The sequence below is a fragment of the Serinus canaria genome, chromosome 1 (assembly GCF_022539315.1).
Source record: "Serinus canaria isolate serCan28SL12 chromosome 1, serCan2020, whole genome shotgun sequence".
Lineage (NCBI taxonomy): Eukaryota > Metazoa > Chordata > Aves > Passeriformes > Fringillidae > Serinus > Serinus canaria.
Genome location: NC_066313.1, coordinates 19,510,341 through 19,530,619, shown reverse-complemented (window position 1 = coordinate 19,530,619; position 20,279 = coordinate 19,510,341). Strand labels below are relative to the sequence as shown.

Here is a 20,279-nt window from a genome sequence, read left to right as displayed (position 1 = left end):
GATGTTTTAATATATTTAGCACACTCAACACATTCTGTATGTAGCCTTGCCCAGATATGCAAATTTATCTCAGTTGATGAGGAAGCTGAAGTCTGCTTTATTTTGAGACCAAGCTGGAAATCAATTGTGATTTACAGTCTTGATTACTAGTCCCACGAAGGGGTAGAATAGTCACAGTTTGACTTGTAGGCTTTTAAATACAATTTATTTTCTAGTGACAATTGAAGGATCTAGATTTAGATATAGCATAAAATCAAGTATCAAAAGTATAGAAAAAATTTCACTGTGGGGTCGTCAGTGCAGATTAAAATGCCTAACACATCCTACTTGGGTTTTTCACATTGTTTGAATAATTACTACTAAGATTCACAATGCCTTTTTTGTGCATTTGCGATTTAATTCAGCTAAAGGTATTAAGTTATTCACTAAGAACCATGCCATACCTTTTAATAAATGCAGAAATATCAAATATTTACCTTTTGTCAGAAAGTCAAACCCAGTCTCCCAATAATCTGGACATGTACGTGTACATGGACATGTACACCTCCCAATAATCTGGACAGGTGGACAAAAAACCCCAGGCCACCTCCCACAGGGCAGTCAAGCAGGAAACTACACAGACATTTCTTTTTTCACCTGGAGCTTTACCTGTCCTCGTCACCAACCTCTGAAGTGGCCCAAGTTGTCAAAACAATTTCATCTGCTCTGCAATTACTTGTTGGTACAGCACTCACTCAGCCTTCACACAACACAGTGGTTCAGATAGAGCGCTTTCAGGCGTGTGGCATTAAAAAGCTACTATAATGAATTTTAATCACCTATAACAACACAGCACCTGAACTTGTGTCCCCTCAAGAGGACAAAAGAGCAGTAACATTGCCAGAAAGAATGCAAAGTACACAAGTCAGAAGGTGAAAAGTCTCCCTTTGCTCTTCAAAAATTATCACACATCTTTATTGTGCTTTACTTGAGCTCAACACACAATACATTAGATCATTTGTGACAGAACAGTGGGAGTCCTATAATAATATTTTGTTAAGTTTTGTACTACTTTTAGTAGTACAATTTCTAAGACTGTGGATGCAATACAAATGAAAATTTGTATTGCATCCACAGTCATTCTGGATGTACTCCAAACATTAAATCTTAGACTTTTTATAATTAGACTACCTTGTAGAATATAGAGATACTTGGGCAGAGGACAATTTACATTTACCAGTGCTAGAGATGCAAATTACTAATCTTTCCCTCCTTCCCTACCTCCCTCACCAGAGATTCTGGGTGCTTCCTTCACCTCAGTACTGCATTTTCACACAGTACTATATGCTTCCTGTTATGTAAGATGAAAGTTAGAAGGATTTCAGCATGCAACACCACAATATCCCAAAGTGGTAGAGTTAGGAAAAATAACATGTTCTGCATATACAACCACAGAAGAAACATAACACCAAAAAAGTGGATGCATTTTACCAGACTTTGCATTTTAAGCAATCTAAAATCTAAACAACAGAAGAAAATTTTATATTTTGAATGTTTTTATTCCAGTCAAATTACAAATACAAGCATTTAAAAATGTATAAAAATAAAAAAGGATGCTTTCTACATCTTAGAAAAGCAGATCAAACTTACTTCTATATGTACAATCCTTTTAGTGAGAAAGCCTAATTAGCAGACATTTTTTCTGTTCTCTTCTGAGCATTCTTTGCCAAATCTCTACTCCCAAATTCAGCCACACTTAAAACTGAAGGTAACATTTCAAAAACTTAATATACTTAATGTCCCTGAATAGATTGCAAAGAAACCATTTCTCACAGGCAACAAACCTGTAGGTGGTAATCTATTTTCCTAATGACTTTAGGGCAAATTACATCCTGATGGGTAGTTTGCAAATCAAGCCTTTCTGTAGTTTGTTGATATGTAACTTAGACAAAACAGTTGGATTACATTTTTATTTTTTAAGCTTTTTTTACAAATTAAAAAAAACAGTGATAGCTTTGTTGATAGCATTCTTCCTTCCCCTAAAGTTTTAACTCTTTCAAAAATAAATAAAAAAAGAAAGTATCTGCAAATAATTGTAAAAAACAGTAGAAGAGTTTTTTCTGAATCCAAAATAATTGTTTTTTTTTTTTTTTTGCAAAAGGGATTGAAGTGGTCACCTGCTCCATACCACATTGTACTGATGAATGCAGAGGAAGCACTGCCACAGCAACAGTTTTGAACCATTCTGTAATGTCTATTAAAATATTTTTGGTATCAAGTTTTGCTCAGTAATATTGATCAAATTATCTTCAGCAGTATAGCTCCTCTCCATGTTCTGTCATTCATTTGGCCACAACACTGTTTTCTTTCAATCTTCTGACAGTTGATGCTTTTTGGAACTGCAGTAATGTAAGGATAGGCAAGGCAATGCTAATGTAAAGAGGTAGCTACTTAAACTAACATTATGGAAAACCGTTTTGGGGGACACAAGCCCTTTTTTAAGTCTCAAATACAGCAGGACACTTTAAAATTGAAAACAGTTGCTCAATATACATGAATGTGCCCAGTTCCTAAGAGAAAAGCAAGATGCCAATGCTTCAAAGATAGCTCCCAAGAAGCAGGTTCTGCCCAACCTTTCTTTTTGCCATTCCTTCAGCTGTAAACTTCAACCACATCATTTAACAGAAAGCTGCTTAGCAAGAGAACAGGTAATACCTACTTCTACAGGGTCCATAATACAGGCACTCAAGCCATAATCTTTTAGCTTCTACCTGTAACAAACTAGAAGCATTTAATTTACCTGGCCCAATTGTGGACAGGGATCTCATTAACTTGTACTGTGATGGTGATGAATGCAGGTTGAATACAGGTTTAACAACAGCCCCCTACCTGCAGCACACTCACCTATGCTAGCTTTCAATTCTGCTGCTTCTACAGCTTGACTCTAGCCTCTAAAAATATCCAAACACCTGCAGAAAAACACAGTAATATCCCAGAAGTAACGTTCAGTTCTGTACAGCAGGTAGTTTCAGCATGACACCAAGCATTCTTAACATCTTGTCCTTCATCTCACCTGACCGAAAAATCATCATTCTGTATTTATGTGCATAATGTACTTAGAGAATACTCAAGTCTCTTAAGTTTCTCTGGCAAATTTTAGACACAACCCATTTTTCTACTGTCTTAAAATATTTTAAGATTGTCCTAGGAGCTCATTTCAGCACTAGCACATTATATACATATTTTTACTTGCTAAATATTTACTTTTTAGTTCACAGGAAATCTTATTTTTCTAGAAAGATCCTGAGCAAATTTTTTAAACATTACCACAGATAAAAAAGATTCAAGTGGGATACTGTTAGCACTGGTAATGTCAGGACGTTCTTCAGTTACTTCACACTACTGGTTAAGATGATAGGACAGTGCTAATAAGCATTTGAAGTTGACTGAAGCTTTTCTTTTCTTGCTAAGACACAAGAATACATCACAGGCAGTTTTGTTGGAAACTGAGGAAAAAACCAAGGAATGTATCTATTACCAAGGAAAATAAACTCTGCAGCATCTAAAATAGGAGTCATACTTGGAAAACAGCTAAATAGCAGTTTAACAGTAAGATGTAGCTTCAGAAAAGACACTTACAGAAAGTACTGTCTGCCTAGTCATCTACCTCCTTCAACTAAGTGTCATGTAGACCCAACTGCAAAACCAAAGCCAGCAACAGGCAGAATCAATAGACAATAAAAAGCTTTTGATATAAGGCAATTACTTCACTTTTAACAAGGTGGGAAGACAAACAGTGTAGTTTATAGACCAGCCAGTCAGTATTTGAGAGGTAGTCTAGTTGTTCGTTTGACTGAGAGAGGTAGAGCTGGCTGAGAAATCAATAGCTAAGGCCAGTCAAAATCATATCCCAAGTTTGCTAAGATGGTTCAGCCTGAGACTGCTAATGTCACAAGGGATTCAGTTGTCTTGCTCATACTTATTCACTTTTATATGGGTAAGGTTATTGTAAAATATCCAGAGAGAATGCTCCCAGAGATAGCCAGCAAAAAAGCTTAACTGCATTTTGGCATGTGCCAACCAATAAATACAGGTTATACATATTACGACTGTGAAGGTTAATAAAGCTAAGTTGCTCTCCTCATTTGGCAGATCGATATTACTACAAAAACACAGACATACCAAATACTAAAGGCAAGTTTTAAATTCCACATGGTTTACCTGTATAAAATTCTCCATACATTTTTTTTCACACATTAAAAAAAAATCCCAATTATTTTAGAAATGAAAGCCAAAAAGACATGAGGGTCATGGAGTCAACAGGTAATAAAACCCTTGTTAAAGACATCTGGGTACCGAATCATACATAATGCTCCCTTGGATTGATGTAGGCTCTTCCGGGTCCTGAGTCTTGTGGGTATCTGTTGCTCCAATTTTTGAAGTAAGTTTGCTGATAAACAGGACACGTAGACTGAAGACCCTCTTGTTCCTGTGGCTCTTCAGCCCCACAAATAAGTTGCCTTCCATTCACAGCTTTCTAAACACACATAAGAAGTAATAAGTTTCATAGTTAATGTATAGAACCTGCAATTCCTATTCTTCTTAAAGCTTTAAGCAAAATCAAAGCTACGTGATCTCCAAGACAACCCTATGAACAAAGAAACAGGAACTTAAAAATTCCACTAACAACAGAGTTAATTCCAAATGCTTGTTTCAAATGAAGTTGGACTCTAAAGCTCAATAAATCTAAAGAGCAAACTACCAACCACAAAAATGTCTGTCAGCACTCCTCTGCTTTATGTTATTCACCAAGAAATGAAAGCTGGAGTGTTTAAGTATTTAAATTAGTCATCAAACTACTATAGGATAATAAAATGGTACTGTCACTTTTAACTTAACTCACACAACCCAACAGTTATTGCCCAGGATGGACAAATATTTTTTTGTTCATGAAAACCAACACTATAAGTTTATTTTATGGAACAAGATGAAATCAAAGCTTCAGTCAGGAATTCAAGCCATCTTATTATTTACCATGTGCCTCAAGTTTCCAGCATCTCTCTCTCTGTACAGGCTCTGCAAAGCAAACTGTTCTTTCTGAAAGAAGAAAAGTTACAGGGGAAACAAGTCAAGATTCAAAACTGCAGAACAGTTTTGGTTAATACAAAAAACCACCAGTTATCCCAAAATACACTCTTGCCTTAGGAAGTGTCTTAACTAGTTACCATTTAGAATCCTTCTTACAATCCAATAGCTGGTGGAAAAAAGACCTGTAGAAAAAGGTCACTGGTCCCAGGTGTGTTCCCTCTCCCAGTATCTTGTCTCCCTCTCAGTCTTCTGTGTACATCCCAAGTCCATCTGCTGGCAGGGCAGAATAGGTCCCAATGCTGTCCAGCAATAAAAAACTTCCCTGAGTTACCAACACTATTTTCAGCACAAATTCCGAACATGGCCCCATACCAGCTACTTCAAAGAAAATTAGTTCCACCCCAGCCAAACTGCTCGCTGTAAGAGATGAGGTTCAAGATCATCTAAGGAATCTGGAGGTGAACAAGTTCATGGGACCTGATGAGATACATTAGCAAGTTCTGAAGACACTTTCACAGGAAGTGACTAACCCACTATCCATCCTGTATTAGAAGTAGTGGCAGGACTGTGGTTCCCACTGTTTGAGAAATGGGAAAAAGACCCACACATATAAAAACAGAAGATGACCTGAGGAACTACAGGTCAGTCACACTTCAGTGCCCAGCAAGATAAAGGAGCAGAGACTATGCTAAGGCATATAGAAAATAAGGAGATGGTTGGTAACCATCATCATGGTTTCACTAAGGGCAAATTGAGCCTTGAGTTCTTCCTTTTTCCACCAACACTATGGCTGTCTATGACAGGACCATAGTGTTGGTGGAAAAAGGAAGAACAACTGATGTCACCTACCTGGACTTGTGCAAAGCATTTGATGCTGTCTCACATGACATCCTTATCTCTAAACTGAGGAGACATAGATTTGATGGGTGGACCACTCAGTGGATAAAAAACTAACTGGATGGTCACACTCAAAGAGATGGCTCATCAGTGGCTCAAAATCCAAGCAAGGACCAGTGAGAAGTGTCATTCCTCAGGGGTCTGTATCAGGACTAGCACTGTTTTTGGCAATGTGACAGTGGGATCGAAGTACCCTCAGCAAGTTTGGCAATGACACCAAGCTGTGTGGTGTGGTGACATGCTGGAGGCAAAGGGATGCCCTCCAGAGGGGTCTTGGCAGGCTTGAGAGGTGGCTCTGTGTGAACCTTGTGAAGTTCAACAAGACCAAGAGAAAAGTCCTGCACCTTTCAAGTGCAATCATAAACACAGGTAAGAGCAATCATAAACACAAACACAGGCTGAGCAGAGAAGTGATTGAGAGCAGTCCTGAGGAGAAGGACTTGGGAATGTTGGAGGATGAGAAGTTACTTCATGCAGAAGCATTGAAATCTCCCTTCTTTCATATTTATTTTTTTCTTCACCATTATGATAGAAAAACTACATTTGTGAAATGGTCTGTTTCCAAACATGCAGTTAATCACCAAATGCCTGAGTTAATGACTGATCTAAATCACACCAAGTAATGCCATCTAAGAATTATGATTTAGGGTACAGTTTGTACTCTGGTATCATCACTCCTAGTTAAGTGTGATGATACCAGAGTACAAACTAAAACTAATCTTTGCACAATTGTATGAATTTTTTGTTTTGTACTTCCATCTTTTCCCAACAGTATCACAACAACACAAAGTAGGCTAGGTTGCTGATCTTTGTGCAGAAGTCCCTCCACAACAAGTATTCATACAGGTAGGTAACATTTCCAGGGGTCATACATCCGTATTCTTACTTTCAAGATGATTTTGAAGAGAACCCAATCTCAGTAATATTTTGTTCTTACTTTCTCCTCCTTCCCCTTAACTTTTTACCTTTCCACATTTGTTTAGTTAAAGTTTTGAAGCAATTTTGAGTTAAGTTTTAATATGTAAAATTACTTCAAAAATCATATAATATTAACTAACCTTTTCCACTCCTCCAACAATTATTCCTCACCATCTTCACAGGTCCATTCTTCAACTTTAGTTTGTCAAACATTTTGTCTTGTAATTCTATTTCAAAGTGTGCCCTCCTGCCCTTAAAGTCCCCGTGCTTTTGCTTCTCCAGTCCTAAAATGCAGTCTGCATTTCTGAGAATATGTGATTTACCACTTATCAGGCAGCATTACTCTTTCATACCTGAGCTGAGAGCATGAATTCACCACACAAGGAGACAAAACACATATGGGGAACAAAAAAAGTCCCAAAAAAAGCTCCACCAAAAGCTAATGTTCTTTAAACAAAAAACCAAACCAAAACAACAACAAAAAAATGGGCTTGCTTGAGAAATTCTACCAAAAGTGGATGTGGACATAATTTAGAGACTCACTGTAAACCAAGAATAGCAAATTCCAGTTGGTTACTCAATTAAAACTGAAAGTCAAAGGAAATCATTTCACATGGCATGAAAAGACAACACCTTTGCTAGATAATGCAATTATACATTTTACAGGCACGGACCAAGTGACAACCAAAATCATTGGATTCTGTCAAACAAAACTGGTGCTGAGCTACATAGTCTGTGTCTTCCTGCATAGAAACAATCTGAGATTCTGTACTTGCATTCCTAACAGAAGTTTGCATTGTCTTACCATTACATTTTGCAGAGTTTCATAAAACCTCTTTTAGTGGTTTTACTCTAAGAATTTTCCTTCTTGAACAGTTCTTCAAAAGCCTAAAACCAATTATCTCGCTAAAATCTTCATCTTACCTTTTCTGATCCTTTCCAATTCAGAAATTCCATTACAAAGGCATTCACTAAGAAAAAAAAGCCTGTGCCTCATTCTAACCCCAATCTGGTATTTTTTTTTTCCTATTGCAAGATCCTTTATCAATACAGATGATTTTATTGATGCACATTTTGTGCTCCCTTCCATTCAATCTTGTTTGTCTAAACAGTTCTTTGGTTTAAGGCAAATAATAACAATACTGCTTCCTTTTTCATCAAGGAAGAGATATTCCCACCTGTATATAAAGCATTAGGAAAAGAAATAGAAGAGTGTAAGGGAGCCATAATCTAGACATTAATCAGTATTATACTAGGTTTAAGAATTCAGTGGCTGATGTTTTTGAATTTGATTCAGAAACATCATCACCTGATAAATGGTATTTGATACTTTTAATGGTGCTCAGACAACTTCACCTTTTTCTTTCTGTTTTGATCAGTAATACAAATATTACAGTTAAAGAACTTTGCTTGGCTAAATAGTGAGGCATTCTTCCAAGCTGCAAGTCTCAAGTCAGTCTTCTCATGGCCAGACATACCTACTGGGCTGCATTTCCCTTATCCACTCTTATTTCTGTTGCTACAGAAGAGCCTTATAAAATTCTGAATCCTTCAACAACTCTGAATGCTGGATTGCATTGTGCAAAACATTTTTTTTTCTTTCCTTCAGAAGCACCTGTCAAGGTAATAATAACTTGAGTTCTTTAACACTGTCAAAGACTGCCCACCTCAAGCATGTTTAGAGGAAAGTAAATAAGGTTTTGCTTCTTAGTAATATATTGTTTGAAACAGTAAAGCTTACTCTAATGATGCCAAGGACTACCAGAATTAGTGCACCCTCTTACGCTCCTTTTTAAAATATTATGCAATAGAAAAATTCCTCTCTAAGCCACTGGAATTCTTCCATTGCTCAACTTCTTCCTGATTCGCCTCAAAAACCACATTGTTAAGCAGATATTCCTCTCTCACCAAGGGTGTAACCTTCAGGCTGCTCACCACTCTTTCACGGAATAGATAGTTCTGAGCAACAGAATAGCATTTCCATTGCAATGATTATTAAAGGAACACCTGGACAAAAGTAACAGTGCTGCTGACAAAAGAGTTGACAAGTCTTCAAGTAAATAAAGCTATAATATAATTTTTTCCATTGTATTCCTATGTTTTGGACTTTTGCCTTCCTCTTTTAGGGCCATAAGTGAACCAGTTTTTCTCAGTTCTGAAGTGACTCACAAGAATACATGAATTGGTATCTTCAAATACCAGTACAGAGAAATTATGAGTACTCAGTTACATAGTACTTGTACATACTGGTAGATCATTATTAACACTAGCATGTAAATGAGAATGTATATTTAAAGTAAGCTGAAAGTTTTCAAATCTCAAGAAGTATCCATGAAAGACATTGGCTATCCAGTACTATCACAGGTCCAGTTAATTTTTCTTCCTTTTAATAACGTCACCTGCTGACTCAGATATGCATAAAATTATTTAAATTTTGATTGCTGGGATACAAAAAGGAGAATTTTAGCATCATGTACTGAATCTTAAATACTTTACAAGATTTTAAAAAAAGCTACTGTCCATGATTTGAACAATAAAGATGCAGAGATGATTGAAAAACTTCCACATTATTTATAACAACTTACCAGAATCAGCCTAAATTGAATAAATACACTTTCAATTCTAAGTTATTGTGAGTATGCAGAAGACACCATTTAAATTCACTCTTCTTTACTTTGTATCTTTGTGCAGCCTGTCATTTCCACTCAGGCTGAACTGATCATCTGTTGTGGTTGACAAAGCAGTGACACTTCCGCTACAGCTCTTTTTAGCATATCCAGAAGTTTACATCTTTAACTACCCAGTGAGAGGCGCACCTGGCATCTCAGTCTAAGTAAGCACAACAGCAATTGGAACATCAGGTAGTACAGTGGTGAGTACAGACATTTAGTCACACAGGATGAGACATCTTGACAGGCTGCTAACTTTTTTTCTTGCCTCTTTACAGCTATCCAAATGTTGGCTTGGTGCACCAAAACAATACAACCAATCACTTCTTGGCTAAAGTTAGCATTTTGATATTTATTTCTGTTAGATAAAATGAAACTCTTGCCTCAAGCATAACAGAGTACATACTGATTAGAGGCAGTATCAGCTAGGAAGACAGCTTCCAGCTCCAGGTCTTTTCAGTTCTGGAGTTCCGCAGAGAGAAAAAAAAAGGTACACTAACAGTGTTGTGGCAACATCCATTTCTTAAATAAAGCCTGGTTAACACCTAACCTGACGGGAAATCTTTCTCCTCCCAAAACAACTTAAAACTCTGTTTATCTAACTTGTGGAAAACAAATATTCAATTCGGTCTCTTTATGATTTTTTCCCTATTTACAAAATACATTTTCATAAAACATTTATTTAAACATTCCAAGACTACATTTAATTAAACATTCCAAGCCAGCTTCAGCATAAGTTCTTTAGTACCCATTAACAGAAGTCACGGTAAGCACAACTTAGAAAAAATTCAAAGACAGCAAAGTTCTGAAGAAGAAAGCAATAAGGTACACTTTCTCTTATGTCTACCTCCTTTATAAGTTGCTCTGTAAAGGACAAATAACTGCATTTCCTAGTGTTGTAATTTTGCCATCTAGCAGCACTACAGATGCACAAATACCACAATAGACCATATATTTAGTTTCTATAAGCAAGAGAATACTTTTCAAATACTTTAAGCAGAAATATTAGCAGAAGAATGACCCATCAAAAACTGTGATTGTTGAGTACTGTAGTAACAGAAGAAACAGCTATGATACCCATCCTGAGCACAGAAAAGCACTGGTTCTTTTGTATCACCTTTGGTACTTTACCACCTTTAAGGTAAGAAGATGAAAACCAATTATTCTTTATGCCAACAAAAGGTTTTCTACCTTCACAATGTTATAATCATCAGGCTGCTACTATTAGATCCACTACTACTGCAGAAGTGCATCTCAGAATAGTTTCCTGCTTCACTCAGCAACAATATACACAAGTATTACTCACTGTAAAGTATATGACATAAGGAAAGCTTTTATCAGCAACTGGTGTTTGGTGAGCTTTAGTAACCATCAATCACAAAGAAAATCTACAAGAATATTTTCAACGTTATTAAGAACTCCACCAAAATCCTTCTTAAACGTAGGTGAAGATTTTTTTTCTCCCCTCTACGAGAAAGGACTTTTATAGGCCCTTAAAACTGCAAAGATACACCATAGTATTGGAAAAATGATATTTCTTATAAACAAATGATTGTTTTAATTAGCTCAGTGTTATGATTCAGCACATCAGTGGTTAGAATCACATTATTTATGGTATGTACTGAGGATGGAACAAAAATTTTATTAAAAACAATTACATTTTAATTCTTAAAAATACTGATAGGTGATGGAAATTTTCTTCAATGTAAGCAGAAATCTAAAAAATCTGACTGATTAATGTAATATAAAAAAACACACATACACAAGACACTTTAGAGGGCATGGCCAGGATCTACAACTGACATTAGCTTAAATGACCTCTCAAGAACAGATCTCCTCTATAATGCCTAGTGCAAGAGAAGCCTGAATTCACCTGGGGTTTCCCAAGCACTCCAACCCACCCCAAAACCATGCTGTAAAGAATAATGTAGCCCTACCCTTCCTTGCTCCCCACTTACTCAAACTATTTATTTGAATCAGCTTTCCAGTGTGACCTCTACAAAGTGGTTTGATCAGACTACACCCACACAAACATTAAATGCTGGTAAAGAAGTTTTTTGCCTATTGCTGTCTTGCGAGGACAGCATTACTTTAGATGACAAGAAGCTACCCCTGAAAGCACACTAAAATTTCAACTGTTGTAATGAAATTCGTATGGGTCATTTGCTTGGTAAATGCAAGCAGAAAAAATAAAATTAGAAGTTACATAATTAATTAAGCAAATATTGAAAAGTGATTTAGTGATCTTCAATGAGACTCAAACTCATACTTTGGCAGATTAGCCATGTCAAAGCTCAAATTCCAATCCACCCCTAAACCATTCATAACTCAAAAGAATGGCAGTTGTTACTAGCAAGGGAGCTTTTGATAAAGCCAGTTTTTAAGTTTACAAGCATAATTTTTCCCTCTTATGAAGACTGCTTTATAAAGCTATGTATATTCTCTTACCACAGAATTTCAACCATAGGTTTTCCTAATTCAAAAGAGCTGTGTCTGTCAAAGGCTTTTAGAAATACAAGATGATCTGTCTATAAGTTTCCACCTCTAAGGATAACTTTAACATTACAGATAAGAGATTGGGATATCACATGTGTAGAGAAATAGCTTGGTTGTGAAACCATTGAAAGGTTTCCATGTATTACCAGGAAGGGAAAATCAGACAAAGTTAACATAATAAAGCAAAGTTATCACTTTCCTTAAGTCGATTTAAGATGCATATAAACACTTACTCACCTGAAGCATAGCTTCTTTCTGTGGCACTGACAATGTTCTCTCCTCAAACGAGGCTGGTTTGTGAGTGGGCGGAAGATCAATCCTGTAGTAAAGAGGGAATAGAATATAACACATCATGTTGATGAAGTCTAATTGAATGGTCAGATAACAACTGCCAAAGCACCCAGCATTCAGTACTCAGGACAAACACCTTTCAGTCAGCAATGACTTAGATGTGATATGTTGAAATGGAATATGTCTACCACTGGCTATTATTCAGGCAGACACTTTTCGTAGTAAAGCACTACCCATAATTTGTTATTTATTGCATCCTGCGTTAAGCGGACTGGACTTCCCCCCATACACTCCAACTAAGGAGGATTAGAAACTACTGGTATCTAACACAGTTTTTAAATTACAAGATACAGCTTGAACAACTTTTGTAATTATAGCCTTCCCTTAAAAAGCCTTTGAGAAAGCCTTACTAGCAATTCTTACATGCAAGACTTTTTCTATTTTAACTTTCTCAGTGAAAGCAAGTAGTTATAAAAGAATTTAAAATATTTAAGATCATTCATAGAAATATGCTTCAGATACAGAATTTAAGAGAAACCATGTTAAAAGTTGCTCAAAAGAAGACTCTTGATTCATCTTGCTAGCTCAATCCAAATGAGGAAACTTATGCTAAAGGCTCTTAATTATTTTACTTTAGTTTTCTTTAAAGAAAAGAGCAACCTTTCTAATTCAGTTTTAGTGCTAACTGTATATGGGATGTAAAAAGACACATATTTACAAATATTCTAAGCCCCTGACACTTTTTTATGCATGTTCCAAACAGAATCTAGACATCATCCACTTTAACTGACAACATCTTTTCAGATGATTTTGTTTCCTTCTTTTTTGTTTGACCACATTGAATAAAGTAAACAGCACGTCTGTGCCAGAGGCTTAAAGAAAGGACCAACATTCCAGAAAGCACAGGAAGTCAGTAAGCATGTATCTGTGGAAGCTTGCTTAATTTTACAAACATTTCAGGATTAATTTTAGGGGGGCTTCACATTTGCAAAGCATGGCCAATTTACCTTGTTATAACTGCAAGTTAGACCTGCAGTTATAACAAACTAGCAGTCACGGGCACCAGTCAAGAGGGAACCCTTTTTTGCCCTCCAGTTAAATCCATGAGCAGTTTTTTTTCAAAAAACCCAAAACTTCTCAAGAGATCAAGCTCTATATTACTTCCAAAGTAATTCTTACCTTCCTTATTTCTTTCTCAGAAATTTGTGATTTCACATTTGTGTACTCTGAAAATAGAGCCCTGAAATTACAAAAGCTGAATAGCTGCTAAATTAAACAGACACTTAAATTACTGTACAAACTCTTTCTGCATATTGCTTTTAACTGAATAAAAAAAAAAAGTCCAACACATACTCACACTTTGTCAAGATAGGCTGGCCTTTTCTTCCTTGGGGTCAGCAGCACTGTTACAAAGATGGTAATGATAAAAAGAGCAAGGACTGCTCCAATCACAGCCCCTGCTACAGCAACAGAAGATGTCTGCTTAAAGGGCACATCTGCAATGTGACAGCATACATTACAACTTTAAGAAATTTATATACTTTCAATACTCAGATAATCTACTTCAGCGCTGTTCTGAGAAATGCTTTTTTCTTCCACTGCCAAACAGAAAGCCTTGCCCTGCACTTTTGCAGTATTGCTTCAACTTACCCACTAAAAAACTGGGGGAATTCAGAGAGTTCATGAAATCAAAATTTTTGATTTAAAAAATTTTATGGACTACTTTTATTAAGTACTAGCAGCATGCTTTCATTCTCAATTTCAAGATAAGATGACATTACAAAACATATGATTTACACTTAAATAAGCTTAACAAGGTGTTAATTCAAAAACAAGGGCAACTATGGTTTATTGATAATCTTTCTTTAAAGGCATTTAAGTTTGCAGAAAGCAAAAAAGAAAAACTTAAGATCAGGGTAAAAAACCCGATATACTAACTACTAGGAGCAACGAATATGCAAACAAACACTAAATACTTGGCTTACACTTATCAAAGCAAACCCTAAGACCACCTATCATCTTTAGGACTTCATACTTCAAGCAACAAGAAAGTAATTTTTATAAATAAATTTTAATAAGGGAAAGAAAAAGCTGTGCTTTTTTCCTTTTACAGCATTTTTCTTTTGATGAATCCAATGGTGAACAACACCCATACTGAATTTGCATACTTGTCAGTCTGTAAAGGCTACTCCTTTCAGTATGCTTAGAAATCAAATTTTAAGTCTCAAAACTCAAAAAAGCTGCAAACATACTTTAACTTAAAATCATCAGTACTTTAAACTTGTGCCAGCAGGCTCAACAAAAAGTTTCACAAATAGAATAATTCATGTCAGCTGCACTAAACACTTACCTACAAAATTTAGGCAGCAAACATTAAATAATGTTCTCATTTACATTGAGTACTGAATCACAAAATTCAACAGTGAAGAAATTGAAAATTAACAGTTATCTTCAATGTATTTCTAAAGCAGTCTACTTTATTATTATTCAAATGCAACACAACCATTCTTTATTTAATCTCTTACTGTGGCAAATTTTGAGAACCTCTTCAACTGTATATTCTATTCACAGATAAAAACCCTGAGACTACGCAATATGATTTATCAATTCCTCAGATTTCTTATGTTGTTCTGCCTGTATGCTGGAAAGCTGAGCAAAACCCCTCAATTAAAAAAAAAAAAAGCAACCCAAAATACAACACTTGACTTGCACTCTAATAAAGCAATTCCTGTCCCCTCACTGTTTATCAAAGATCTGACATGAATATCCCCCTGGGATCGCACTCAAAAAGTATATTTAAGTAACTTGAAAAAAGCTGAAATAAGCTTTTTTTTTGTGACTTCCTTAATGTTAAGGAATAAAGTCCTAGAGCAATAACTTGCAGAAGTTACTTTGCTCCTCAAAGATGAATGCAACATACCACCGTTGGTTTATATATCGGTTTTCCTGGCATAAGCTCCATGTGTCCATCAGATACCAGCCTGGACACTATAAATTGTCCTGGCTTTGGCTGGGATAGAGTTAATTTCTTCTCAGGAGCTTGTACAGTGGTTTGGATTCATCATGAGAATAGTGCTGATAATCCACCATGTTTTGGTTTTTGCTAAGTCGTGTTTATCCTAAGTCAAGGACTTTTATTTCATATGTGTGTGTGTGTGTGTGTGTGTGTCTCATGCTCTGCCAGTGAGGAGCTGCACAAAAGAAAACTAGGAAGGAGCACAGTTAGGATAGATCACCTTAAGTGGCCAAAGGGATATTCCACACCACAGAACACCATGCCAAGTATATAAACTGGGTAAATTACCCAGAAAGAAGTATTGTGCATAACTTGTTTGTTTCCCCCCGTTTCATTATCCATTACTATTATTATTATATTTTACTTTGTTTTCAATTATTAAACTGTTCCTATCTCAACCTACAAGTTTTGCTTTTGATTCTCCTCCCCTCTTCCACCACGGTTGGAAGAGATGGGAGTGGGGAAAGTAAGCAGTTGCGCTTAGCTGCAAGCTGGGCTTAAACTATGACACAAGCACAATTCATAATTTTTCCTGAAGATTTTCTGAAGAACGGGTACATGAATCAGTGGAAGGATCACCTAACTACTGCATTTTAATTGGCTTAAGTTTAGTTTACACTGAGTGCCCTCTTCTTGAAGTGAGAAAGCCTCAACTAACTAATATACATTCTTAGGTACAGAATTCTTGAAGATGCTTTGGTCTTGTGATTATATCAGAACAGTTCCTTGACTGCTTCAGCCTAACTTCATGGTGCCTTTTCTTCTAGTAAATTCTGCTAAAATGTTAAGACATCATAAAGTATTATACTTTCAATCAAAGCCCACCCATTGAGTCTGATTTTGGGTGAGATGACGAACACCCATTTACTTCTGAACATCAGGAAAAATAGTAATATCCCAGCACAGTGACACACAGGAACTTAAATGCAACTACCACAGGGCACACTTCATTTGGTTTTTTGAATTGCTTTGGCAAAACATCAGTCTAATGATCAGTGGAATGATCATAAACCCAGACCACCACGCCAAGCTGAATAAGCCAGAGAGCACCTAACATGTATGGTGCTACCTACAAAGCATTTTAACCACCAGGTGGTCAGAAATAGATGGGAATTTTTTAACTCCAAGAAACATGGTTAAAGCAAACAAAGACAATAGAATGAAAAATCAAGACTATTTTGAAGTATGCAATGCCCAGTTAATTTATCAGCTGTGCTTGAAAACAAATGTTTTGAATGGCAAACACTTCAATTTATAATTCTCTTAATCTTCCTAAAAGAGTTTCTGAAGACACTTGTTTTATAAGTTTATGCTCTCTTAGGGGAATACTAAACAGCCCATCTCAAACAGCTTAAACACTTTAGTTCATTCTATCCAGCCTCTGGGTTTATTGCAGTTTTCCATCTCCAATTTTTAAGAACAGATCTGTGCAACATTTTTTAACAGTACCTATGTTCCAGAATGTAAGAAAAAGTTTATTCACACAACAGCCATTTGTACGTACAATCAATTCTTTTTACAGTAGACATAATGTACAAAACATTGCAACACACATAAGCTCTATCCCTATGAATAACTTCAACTCCAGAACACTTCAACTTCTCAACCCATGGGAATCAAATATATATATATATATATATATATATATATATATATATATATATATATATTAAAAATCAAAGCAAAAAATCCACAGAGACAAAAGCAAGATATCCCATGTGGAAAACTGGTTTATGGTTATGTTTATTTCCAAGTAAAACCATCTTTTAAAGATGATATATCAAGTTTTTTTTGAAGAGAGGTATAACCTCTTTATTCCAGAGATAATTTGGATCAGAACTCTCTGCTAGAAATTTCACTCCTTTTCTTGTGTTTGCACTCAAACTACAGATAACCACAATATCACTTGCTATTCTTTTTGAGACTTTGGTCAATCATGTATCAGTACTCCATTAATCCAAACCTAAACTTAAGTTGTTTAGGGATGCTTTTCCATTTGAATTTCAAATAAAGCTGTTTGTCTTAATCTTTTTTAAAGACATACAGTCCTATGCAATCACAGTGCATTGTCTACAACACTCAATATAACTATTTTTGGGAAGCTCTAAATGCTGTAAGCTACCGAACATCATGAGGACAGAAAAGAACTTCCAGCACCAATGCTCATGGAGCAGCTGTAATTATGCAGCCTATTTCACATCATCGGTAGCAGACTTCTCCCTTTTCAGTTTTCAAATACTAATAGAGCCTTGTCAGCTTTAATTTCCTCAAGCTAAACACTTAAAAATTGCACTTCAAAAGATTTAATATTCTACTTATGAATTCATTGTTGTTCTGCAATTCATCTAAAGTTGTTTCATTCCTCCTCACATAATCGGCAGATTTAGTTTGGTGAATCTGCTCAAGATAAAGTAGAACTATTTCATTTGTCAGACAAGATTTTCTATGTATAACGGATACAATGTCACTTTAAAGAACATGTAAAATCAGTATGGATTATTTGCAGGGAAAACAAATCCACTGTGGTACAGAGACTGCACAGAGACTGAATTCCTGTTTCATAGACTTTTTAGTTGCACCACTGAAGAGTGCATTTTCATTACCTGAAGTAGCAGTGCAAGTGTCTACTTCCCTACTAATATTCTGAAACTCCGGCTACCCTCTTCAAAGCAGGTATTGTTACCTAGTCAGAAGCAGCGTAAAACCGCTGTTTTAACTTCTGGTCATAGAAACGCTAATGCTTTTTGGCACCTGGGAAAATAAGCATATTCACATTAGCCTCCAGCTTTGGAATCTATATGGGTGTTTTCTCCTTAGTTGTGTGCAATTAACCAGCTTTTAAATTCGATGGTAAGATTCCCACAAAGCCTCCAGAACAGGTCTCCAAAATTGCACCCTGTGAAGTTGCAAAGAGCATCTTGTATGCATTAATGCATTTTGACATCCTGCCAATTACAGGCCTAACAAAACACCTCACTGTATGTATATATACAGACACTAGAGTAAGCTTTAGAAATCAATGACTATAAAAAAATAACTTTTCATCTTATCCAAATACAAGCCTTTGACCTGTTTACAGTTACTCCTCAAAATGTTGTTCATAAGTTAGTTTCAGTGCAATGGCTTAACTTTTAAGTATATAGTTTCAAGAAGGCTCATTAAAATGCTAAGAGGTATTCATTTTTATGCAGAAAAAACCCTAGAAAACAAAGCTTTAATTCCGCTGGAACTCATTTCAAATGGTAAAGTATTTGCTATACAGAAGCATTAAGTTTACTAAGGATGGTACCTAGATTGGAGTAATTCAAAGCCCCCAAAGATTATATTTGATCATTGCCTTGGGTAAACTTATTTTTAAATCAGAGAGCCAAGACAGCCACTTTTTATTTTTAAACAACACTGAATGGCAACTTTAATTTAGCCTTTTTTTTTCTTTTAACTCTGACATAGACCAATATAAGCACTCCGAGTTAAAACTCAAATCTTAAACAGTAGTACAGCATTGGGAAAAAAAGCAGCTCAAATACATTTTCCCCAGATTCAGTATTTCCAATGTGTCAAGTCACAATATAAAAACCTTCAAAAAAAGTTTCAAAAAGTTTATTCCTCCTCTTGTGAAAGTATAAACAATCTGAAAGTGACCAGCCAATGAAGTGAACTGCAGGTACATGTTTGGTTTTCAGTGGTTACTACACATACCACTCCCTCCGAGATATTACTGCACCATCTAAGTGAGAAACAAAGTCATCATCCTCATAAAATTCACCATGCATAAAACCCATTCCAAATGTTCCACCTTCATGGTAATCCATTGGTCTTTCATAACGGTCCTGGTACCTATTAGTATTGTCTACATTGTTCAACTCAGGTTTTCCAGGGTCTTCTAAATAATCTTTAGATATTAAGTTCATTGGGTGCTTTGTTTCTTTTTTTATACTGCCAGGGTAAGAACCCATATCATCTGACTGAAGAACATCTATTTGGGACTCTTTCTGCATATCTGATGGTGGAATGTAGCTCTTAGCAAAGTAGTCACCGCGGAATGTCTTTCTTCTCTTATAGTAGACAGCTCCAACCAGAATACCAAGAAGTAACAGCAAAAGAACCCCACCCACCACACAACCGACAACGATACCCCAAGTGTCGTCCTGCTTTGTTGGCAAGGTTGATGTTGGGAAATTTATTATTCTAGGTTCTGTTGCTAAACCTGTGGTGCCATCAGTCGAAGGATGCCAGGGAACCGTGGGCAGTCGAGTGGTAGTAGTAGGAGGATCTAATGGAAAGAGCAAAGAAGTAGACAAGACACAGAAAAGGCACAGAGTGTCAATGCAAACTAAATCAGTTAAGGGTTTATAAGAAAGCAAAGTTGATGGGTATGTTCTACAAGAATAGTTTTTCATTCTCAAGTTCATGGCACTATAGAAGTCTTAAATTACTCACAAGTTTTGAACTGGCTTCCTTACACATGGTTTGGAGTTAAGCTGCAACAGTACAGAAAGTATGAGGAGCAAACAAAATAAAAATAACCGTCAGGTATGCAATTTGTCCTCCTCAAAATAAGGAGATGGAGTTTTTCTACTCAGATGTTGACTGATCATCATTATTTACCTCCTCCAAGGAGGAAAAACTCAAACAGTCCTCTAACTTTCCATCCAGCTATAAGGAATTCTGGATCAAATTAATTAATTATGCCACCAAGTCAATTATTCCACATTAAATTCCCCCTTTAGAAATAATTCAGGGCACTGAATGTAAGAATGAAAAACTATGAGTTGCGTGCTCAGTCACATGAACTACTGATTTTTAAGCTATTCTCTCCAAAAACATTTGTTTCATTAATAAAACTTACTCAGCCTCATCTTGGGATTAGTGAAAGAAGCATAGTTTAAAATGGCATGTATTAATGTCAAAGTAACATTTATGTT

General features: G+C 36.1%; 1 protein-coding gene across 2 annotated transcripts in view; it reads right to left on the bottom strand.

Moving 5' to 3' along the window:
• Positions 1–503: 503 nt before the first annotated feature.
• NECTIN3 (nectin cell adhesion molecule 3) overlaps positions 504–20,279 on the bottom strand; it is a 64,652-nt gene continuing 44,876 nt past the window's right edge. The window contains exons 6-9 of one of the 2 annotated variants that reach the window (XM_030235160.2): positions 13,696–13,834; positions 12,285–12,366; positions 5,014–5,076; positions 504–4,516 (exon numbers count right to left, since the gene is read on the bottom strand). In XM_030235160.2, coding sequence (XP_030091020.1) covers positions 4,340–4,516; positions 5,014–5,076; positions 12,285–12,366; positions 13,696–13,834 — 461 coding nt within the window. In that variant the 3' untranslated portion in view covers positions 504–4,339. Of the gene's footprint in view, positions 4,517–5,013; positions 5,077–12,284; positions 12,367–13,695; positions 13,835–18,939; positions 19,628–20,279 lie in introns of those variants that run through there. The other variant, XM_030235159.2, reaches the window with a different exon arrangement.